The 9,639-nt window shown below is 42.5% G+C and overlaps 1 protein-coding gene across 1 annotated transcript in view; it reads right to left on the reverse strand.

Moving 5' to 3' along the window:
* Positions 1-9,129, reverse strand: part of LOC144511882 (peptidase inhibitor 16-like) — a 28,327-nt gene extending 19,198 nt beyond the window's left edge. Inside the window, exon 1 of the mRNA XM_078242311.1 lies at positions 8,917-9,129. Within this exon, the coding sequence (XP_078098437.1) occupies positions 8,917-9,069 (153 nt within the window). The 5' untranslated portion in view covers positions 9,070-9,129. The remainder of the gene's footprint in view (positions 1-8,916) is intronic.
* Positions 9,130-9,639: the final 510 nt, after the last annotated feature.

The raw sequence follows: 9,639 nt of genomic DNA on the forward strand, positions 1-9,639 counted from the left end.
AAATAATTCGGTGTTGCCAAAACTGGTGCGGTGGTTAACACAGTTTTCAGATTGTCAACTGCCTCCTGACATTCAGACATTTAAAGAAACTTTCTGTGCTTTTTCAGAAGTTCAGTCAGTGGAGTAATTTTTCTATCGCTCCTACCACTGCCTCATTATTTTTCATCAGAATCTCCAACCTTACTTCACGTAACGGAACACTACTCCCTTCACCACAATTCCACATATTACCAGCTTTTCTGGCAATACTCCTTCCATTCTACATATCTCCTCATCTCCCACCATTAAAGGTCGACTTGCTCCGCTATCCCTTAAGATAACCTCGTTACCTACTCCACCTTGTACACATGAATAAGCTTTTTCTACACAACTGAAATCTTTAAAAAGATCTGACACTTGTTTATCAACCAAATGCTGAACAAGCTGTACATTCTTCTGTACCTCTTCAGCTTCAACCATGGTTTCCTTTGCCAATTTAACAAACAACACTGGATTATCCTGTTTTAACACTTATGTCTTCCCAGTACTTTTCTTAAACCACCAACACTGCGACTTTGTGTGTCCAACTTTATTACAATGAAAACATTTAATGTTGTCTAGCTCTCTTCCCACCTCATACGTTTCCTTTATAACTTGAGGCAAATTATCTTAACTATCTCCAAACAAACCTCCTTTCTCTTGACCAGCTATGGATTTCTCTTTTTCCCAGTTTCTATCCTTCACAGATTGAAATTTAAGTTGAAAACCAAACCTTGATTTATGAACTAATTCAAAATCATCTGCCAATCTTGCACTTCCTTTGTTCTTCCTCATGAGTTCTCACTACTGTGGGAAGTAAATTTTTTAATTCTACCATAATAACCATTTCCCTAATGGTGTCATAGGTGTGGGCTATTTTCAATGCTCTTATTCACCTATCAAAGTTATTTTGTTTCTGGCTTCTGACACTAGTTCATATGCACTTAATGGCTTTTCGCACCTCATCATGATCCCTGGATACCTCCTCTGATAGTAATGCAAACACCTCATTCGCTCTACCTACCAACTTTGTTTGAACGAAGAATACCATATGGTCTGTGACCATTTTAATTGTTTAGCTATTTTCTCAACTGGTATTTGCTCAATTACATCATTGTTCACAAAGTGGACTGTGGAAATATCCACATTACCTATGCCATGACAGGCACTAGTAACTGTTGGACCATCATTGTCAATCTACCATCTCCTTCAGCCTGGCCCCCAAATAGCGAAGGCAATGGAAACAATGCTGTAACATCATAGGTCTCAAATATCTCATTAAGGCAGCCCTTCTCAGTCACCGCTTCGCTGCCAACCTCTCAAACTCCAGCCACCAGGACCTATGGTGTGTGTGTGATTGATGTTAAAGTCCATCATTACAAGCACCTGTGAAGAGATCCCTGTTATCTCCACTGGGAAACATCATGACTGATTTGAACAGGGTGTTCGTTATAAAATAAGTTTCTATATCCTTTTTCATTTCTGCTATTTGTGATATATATAAATGATTTGGAAGAAGGTGTAACTGGTGTAATCAGCAAGTTTGCGGATGACACGAAGATGGCTGGACTTGCGGATAGCGAAGAGCATTGTCGGGCAATACAGCAGGATATAGATAGGCTGGAAAATTGGGCGGAGAGGTGGCAGATGGAGTTTAATCTGGATAAATGCGAAGTGATGCATTTTGGAAGAAATAATGTAGGGAGGAGTTATACAATAAATGGCAGAGTCATCAGGAGTATAGAAACACAGAGGGACCTCGGTGTGCAAGTCCACAAATCCTTGAAGGTGGCAACACAGGTGGAGAAGGTGGTGAAGAAGGCATATGGTATGCTTGCCTTTATAGGACGGGGTATAGAGTATAAAAGCTGGAGTCTGATGATGCAGCTGTATAGAACGCTGGTTAGGCCACATTTGGAGTACTGCGTCCAGTTCTGGTCGCCGCACTACCAGAAGGACGTGGAGGCGTTAGAGAGAGTGCAGAGAAGGTTTACCAGGATGTTGCCTGGTATGGAGGGTCTTAGCTATGAGGAGAGATTGGGTAGACTGGGGTTGTTCTCCCTGGAAAGACGGAGAATGAGGGGAGATCTAATAGAGGTGTACAAGATTATGAAGGGGATAGATAGGGTGAACGGTGGGAAGCTTTTTCCCAGATCAGAAGTGACGTTCACGAGGGGTCACGGGCTCAAGGTGAGAGGGGCGAAGTATAACTCAGATATTAGAGGGATGTTTTTTACACAGAGGGTGGTGGGGGCCTGGAATGCGCTGCCAAGTAGGGTGGTGGAGGCACGCACGCTGACATCGTTTAAGACTTACCTGGATAGTCACATGAGAAGCCTGGGAATGGAGGGATACAAACGATTGGTCTAGTTGGACCAAGGAGCGGCACAGGCTTGGAGGGCCGAAGGGCCTGTTTCCTGTGCTGTACTGTTCTTTGTTCTTTGTTCCTGAAACCTTGGCAGTGCTTGAATATGTTTAAACATATCCCCACTCGGCATTTGACTAAGAGGGGTTACACCTTCCCCATCACTTCCCTCGTAACTTTTCTCAACTTTTGCTTTGCCTCTGTCTGCACCATTATAAGTTGCTATTCCCTTTGCAGTTCAAGTTTCTGAAGTTAAAATGCTCTCTTATTTCCCTCTGCCATTGCCACTCTCTCTCTCTCACTTTCCTTTTGTTCTGCCATTGCCACTCCCTCTCTTTCCTTTGCCAATCTCTCTCTTGCCTTTGCCTCTGATTCAAGCTATCTCATTTCTTTGTCCTATGGCAACTTTTTCATTTGTAACTGAATTTTAGCCAATTCTAATGATTCAAACTGTGTGTTTGGCAAATACAAATGCTGCACTATCGCTGACATTATCTCATCCTTCCTCAACTTTTCGAGCGAAGGCAATTGCAACTTGTTCACCAAATCCAAAAGCTTTGTTTTAACCACCCTTTGTAACCAATCTGAGTGACCTCTTCCACATCCAGGAAATCTTTAACCTCTGAAAGAGCCATTTTAACAAGGCACTCCCTATTTAAACTAACTGAATGCAACACCTGAAAGAAAGCACCAGTTCCTCACACCAACTGTCTTTAAATTCAATAATCCCAAGACAGACAAAGAATTTTACTTTTTAATCCCAGCAAGAGCCCCCAATTTTGTTAGGGTCATGGACCAGAATCCCAAATTACATTAGGAAGCCAGACTAGACCCCAACCATTTTTCCTGTTTGGCATTAATGTGAGGATAGGATGTTTCTTTCCAGGAATAATTCAATTGACAGATTTTGGATTTTTTATAGTGAAACAAACTTTATTTAATAACACAATTTAAATATAACTCTAACAAATGAAGCAGCTTAACCATTAACAGTTGAGGAATCAACTTTACTGTCTAGTTTATTAGTGTTCCAGGTGCAAATAAGCCCCATTCATGCATAGATCAAAACCACGTTCAAATAAATACAGTTAGCAACCCCAGGCATACTTGTTACAAATTGTGTTAACAGTCTTGAAGCTTTCAGAGAGAGAGATGTTGGGGCGAATTTTATCATCCTACCCACCACAGGAATCGGAGTGGGCGAGGGGCAGACCATGGTAAAATCTGTTGACCTTGGGCGGCATTTTCTGGTTTTGGGGCGAGTGAGGCTGGAAAATCCCGCACAGTATGTTTCAAAGTAGCTTGCAGAAGCCTCTGTCTTCAAACAATTTCGAGCAAAATCTCTCGCCAGAATTCTATCGCATGCCATGGGAATCGGAGCAGGCAAGGGGTGGACAATGGGAAGGTCCGTTGACCTCAGGCGGGATTTTACGGCTTCCAGATCAGCGAGCCGTAAAATCCCACTCAGCCACTCTAAACTGCATAAGCTTATTTCGTTCTACTACAGCCACAACTCTGCACATTAACTACATTATCACATGACCCTGTCAATCAACTTCTCAAAAATCTTTTGTGTAAACAAAAGTCCATTAGCTTTATCAAAGTAACACATTCCCACCTAGAATTAATAATTAACATGCTTTTACAACCCTTGAGCTAAATGCTTACCACACACTGCCTGTAGAATAAAGCTGAAATTTTAAACATACTACAAAAACATAAAAACCAGCATATATATATATATATATATATTTATATATATATATATATAGAAACTGCCTACTACCATCACAACTCACACTCGATTAGATTCTGTACCTCTTGATCAATTTTTCCAAATCAGTCATGATGTTTCCCAGTGGAGATAACAGGGATCTCTTCACAGGTGCTTGTTATGATGGACTTTAACATCAATCACACACACACCATAGGTCCTGGTGGCAGCGAAGCGGTGACTGAGAAGGGCTGCCTTAGTGAGATATTTGAGACCTATGATGTTACAGCATTATTTCCATTGCCTTCGCTATTTGGGGGCCAGGCTGAAGTAGATGGTAGATTGACGATGATGGTCCAACAGTTACTAGTGCCTGTCATGGCATAGGTAATGTGGATATTTCCACAGTCCACTTTGTGAACAATGATGTAGTTGAGCAAATACCAGTATATGGGTCATGTGTGATATGAGGTTTATTGAAGAACAGGGTGTTGGTTATAACAAGGCTATGTTCTGGACAATTTGTCAGGAGGTGGACTCCTTCCCTGTCTATCACACCCTTTCAAAGATTCTGCCTGACTCTGGTGTTGAAATCTCCAAGAAGGACCAGTTTGTCACCTGCTGGGACTTGGGCTAGGAATTTCATTGGAAAACAATCCCTCCTTAGCCTTGTTTATTGCTTCATATGTAGGAGTATACATGCTGATGGCAGATGGCATGCGGATTCCTCATCAGGAACTAACTGCCACAGTACTGGGTGAGACATGCTGTTTGAATGCCTGACACAAGACTCCTAAAGCAACTATTCTACTCAGAGCAGCAGCAGCAGACTCAGAGGAGAACAGAAATGGTTTAAGGATGCCCACAAAGCATCTCTGAAGAGAGCAAGCATTCCCCGTTGACTCATGACAGTCTTAGCTTGTGACCACCCAAAATGGAGGAGGTTTCTTTGGGAAGGCACGAACATGTTGAGAGACTTTGTCAGGTGCCAAAGGTGAAATTGAGGCATTGGAGGGAATTCACAATCATCTGAAGTCCTCAGCTGCTCGACTCTTCCAGTGCCACCTGCCTATATGTGGCAGAGTGTGCAAATCACATGTTGGATTTATCATCCATCTTAGTACAGAACCAGAATGGAGGGGAAATCATCCTCAATCCTGAGAGACTGCCTAACAAAAAAATATTATACAGCTATTTGTCAGAGAAATATTATAATTTCCTTCAAACCAACATGAGAACAAACAAAACATTCTTGCTGGGTTCTTACCAAGATCCAAACATCTCTGGCAGCAATTCCATCATTCTTCCTGCCTGCAATTCTGGCTGACTGCACTTCGACATTCTGTTTGACCCTGAGTGGAGCTTCTTATAACACAGCTGGTTGATTTTGAAGGTGTATTCTTCCACATTCAGATAATTGCGCCTTTATACCAGTGTCCTTCACTCATCATTGCTGAGACCATGAAATATAGGGAGTGACCTTGATCTCCCAAGATGCACTCAGATATTTACTCAGTGTAAGATTCTGGCCATGGCAGACTATCTTACAATGAAGGTATTGCCTGAAACAGAATATTCTATATGCATGGAATGGTGAGCTGGACATTGAAACATTGGAATTCTTTCTCAATGATGTATATGATGCCATTCATGAAACCTTGGCTCAGTGGGTAAAATCTATTATTGTTGAACATCTTAAGGATTATACCACTCTGAAAACATATCCTGTTATGCTGCCAACCCTGTTTTGTGAACTTGGTTACTCTGGCAATTTTCTTTTTAGCATGTGTACAGTTTGGCAATTACTATTATTGTTCCCATTGACAGTCTGGTATGAAGCCATGGCATAAAAATGTAGAGCCAACATGTTTGGCACAGTCACTGACAGTGTTCTGGTGGATGGAACTGGGTGATGGGTCAAGGTGGAAGTGTTGACGTTATTCATTGATGGCTTCCTTCGTGAAGACAACCTTCGCAAGCACTACTCTCGAGGCAGCTGGAGGTTGGAGAACCTTGGTTTGAATCTGGCATGCCAGAAGATGCCTTGTCGCTCCCGACCTCCTCCTATTACGGTTTCTCTTCCTAAAGCTAAGCGCAAAGTGTCATTCCCTTGGGGGGGAAATACAACCTATTTGAACTGAGGGAAAAGGTCCTCGTTTTGCCAGACTTGGGATTGTCTCAGCAATTGGTCGCATTTTAAGTGGGATCTCAGAGCTCTGGGAACACTAATTAAGGAGATTCTCAGTGCACTGAGGCAGATATTAGAATCCTGAATCAATCAGAAAAGGGTCCGGTGATAATGAGGGTTGTTGGCGAGGTTAATCTCAGGACCTGAGATCTGGAGTCACTGGGAAAAAAAGTCTAACAAATTGGAGTGTTGAAGGGTGGTTCCGAGAATGGAGGGATGTCTGGAGAGGGGTGTTTTGTGGTGCAGAAAGACTAACAAGCATGTTTGGCGCGTTGGAGAGGAGCAGTATAGCAGCTTCAGTGGCTGGCGGATGTCAGACAGCATGGTAATGGGAAAAGGAGGCAGAGTCGAGTGGGAGCCGAAACAGCAATGTCCCCTTTTGATAGACCAAGCGCCTGCAATGCTCAGAATACACAGGTCACATATTGGGAAATCCCTCAGGTTGCAATGGCCGGGATACACGATAGTGTTTGAAAGGTCTATAGGGTAAAAATGTGCAGTTGAAGTGCAAGTTTATGATAGAAGCAGATATCAAAACACTCAAAAGCTAACTGAAAGTAACATTTATTTTTGCTCAAAATTATTTTGTGCATTAATTACTTCAGTTGCTGAAGACACTTTTTGTTTAAAAGGCATTTTGAGTAAATTGATTGACTCACAGACAAATGATGTTGACACAGGAAAACTGAATGCAAAATATAAGAGAGGAGTTAAGTTGTCAAACAGGATAGCACACGTTCCGTTTATAGACAGGAAATACACACAGATTCATATATTAAAACAACTATCCAAATTGCCAGATCAATAAATATTCTCTGAACCCTTTTATAATCATAGAATCATAGAAACACTACAGTGCAGAAAGAGGCCATTTGGCCCATCGAGTCTGCACTGACCACAATCCCACCCAGGCCCTACCCCCATATCCCTACATATTTACCCACTAATCCCTCTAACCTACACATCTCAGAACACTAAGGGCAATTTTTTTTTTAGCATGGCTAATCAACCTAACCCGCACATCTTTGGACTGTGGGAGGAAACCGGAGCACCCGGAGGAAACCCTCACAGACACGAGGAGAATGCGCAAACTCCACAGTGACCCAAGCCGGGAATTGAACCCAGGTCCCTGGAGCTGTGAAGCAGCAGTGCTAACCACTGTGCTACTGTGCCGCCCCACAGTAGAAGTTGAAGTTTTAAAAATAATTTTAATTCCATTTATTCCTTGGCACCCTGACAATGTTGGATATCCACTTCACATCAGAAATGAAGAAAGCAAAATACTGCGGATGCTGGAATCTGAAACAAAAACAAAAAATGCTGGAAAATCTCAGCAGGTCTGACAGCACTTGTGGAGAGAGAAAAGAACCAAAGTTTGGTGTCCGGTCATCCTGACTCAAAACATTGGCTCTACTCACTCCTGTGCTTAACGCTCTCTCCACTCACATTGCCTGTACCTTTGAGACTTGATTACCTGTAAAGACTCACATTCCAACCATTATTTTGTAAATTGAGTTTGTGTCTTTATATGCCCTGTTTGTGAACAGAACTCCCACTCACCTGACGAAGGAGCAGCAAGTGCTCCGAAAGCGAGTGGCTTTTGCTATCAAATAAACCTGTTGGTGTTGTGAGACTTCTTACTGTGTTTACCCCAGTCCAACGCCGGCATCTCCACATCATGTCTACTCTCTCTCCACAGATGCTGTCAGACCTGCTGAAATTTTTCCAGCATTTTCTGTTTCTGTTACATCGGAATGAGTTCATAGAATCCCTATGGTGCAGAAGCAGGCCATTCGGCCCATCCAGTCTGTGCCGACTCTCTGATTGGATGAACCAGGCAGCATGGATGACAAAATATCTTCACGGTGTCCCTTCTACACAATTACCTAATTCAGGCTGGACCTTATCTGGATTAAGACCGAAAGTTGGGGCAGTGACACAATGTGGGTGACAGTTCCCAACCCTATTTCCTGCCCCCATCCGCCAGAGGGGATGTCCCCACCCAAGGGGGAAAAAAAGAGTCCAGACTCCGGTCTGTATGTGATTTATACCCATATCCGTTTGCATAGGTAACAGGTCAGATGGTTCAACCCTGACAAAGACGAGGATTTCCCCTCTCTCCACCGCAACGGGGAGAAGCCGAGATTAACACATTGCGACTAGCCAAGTTTCTATAAGTAGCTTGCTCCCTGCTCACTCTCACTCAACCAAAACAATGAGATAGGTCAATTTTAAAAACGGTCGAAATATATATTTCAATATCCATATTGTTCAATTTCAATATCTGATTTGAATTATTGTCTCCAAGAAACCAAACGATGCCGTTTTATATCTGATGGAGGGCAACTCTCTGAGAATGAGCCCAGATAAAAATAAATGTAGTACTCCGAGGATAAAGGTTTAGTTAATTAGATAATTAAATATTGAAGATCTGCTAGAAAAAAAATCCCCTTCCTTAAAAAAAAGTGCAATTGTATATCACCTGCAAAAATGTAAATATATATCGACTCAATTCAATGTCAATATTACCAGTTTGAGGAATAATATACAGGTGAACGTGTAGCCTCAAAGACCACCGTGCAATAATAAAACGGATAGATCCCTCAGCTCTCAAAGAGTGAAGCCCCTTACCATTTTCAGAATGTTGGATGCATCAGGTACCAAAGAGCGATACTTATTGTGTGCACCGACCAGATCCTCCTTATCTGCTTCGGATAGAGAGCGGCTAGGCTCGGGGAGTGTCAGAGAGACGAGCAGCAATACTTTCAGTGACCAAGCTGCCATTCTTGCTCAGATCCTTTGTCAGCTCGGGAGCAGACCAGCTTGGCTTTATAGGTGGGGGGCTCCGCATCAGAGGAAAGAAAGTGCAGTGCTTATAAATCGCGGAAACGATGACGCGAGCACTTTGTGGCGCTGTACCGTTTTAATACTAAAACGGCTGCAAGTTTACATTGATTCCTGGTTCCAAAACAATTGGCATGCAAGAGGATATAAGCACTGAAACATAAAACGCCCGGGGGAGTGGGAGGGGGTGAAGAACCAAGTCATGTAATTCCCAAGAAAGCTCATAAATCTAAAATGCATATATCTGTTCTATATCCCAATCCCACAACGTTCAGACAGTTTAGACAAGGTCCACTCATCGCACTGGCGAGTCTTAGCCTGGATATCAGACCACCAGTGGACTTAATCGGATGGATAGATATATAGGACTAAAGACAGGCAACTGTCTGAGTCGATTGTAAGTAAAAGGGGAAAATGAAATATCCTTATGTAAACGACAAGGAAGTCTTAAACAGACGAAAAAAGCTAACGAATCATTAAAGATAGAATTTAAAGAGATTGAGGATATTT

Source organism: Mustelus asterias, chromosome 25, assembly GCF_964213995.1.
Source record: "Mustelus asterias chromosome 25, sMusAst1.hap1.1, whole genome shotgun sequence".
NCBI classification, from domain to species: domain Eukaryota; kingdom Metazoa; phylum Chordata; class Chondrichthyes; order Carcharhiniformes; family Triakidae; genus Mustelus; species Mustelus asterias.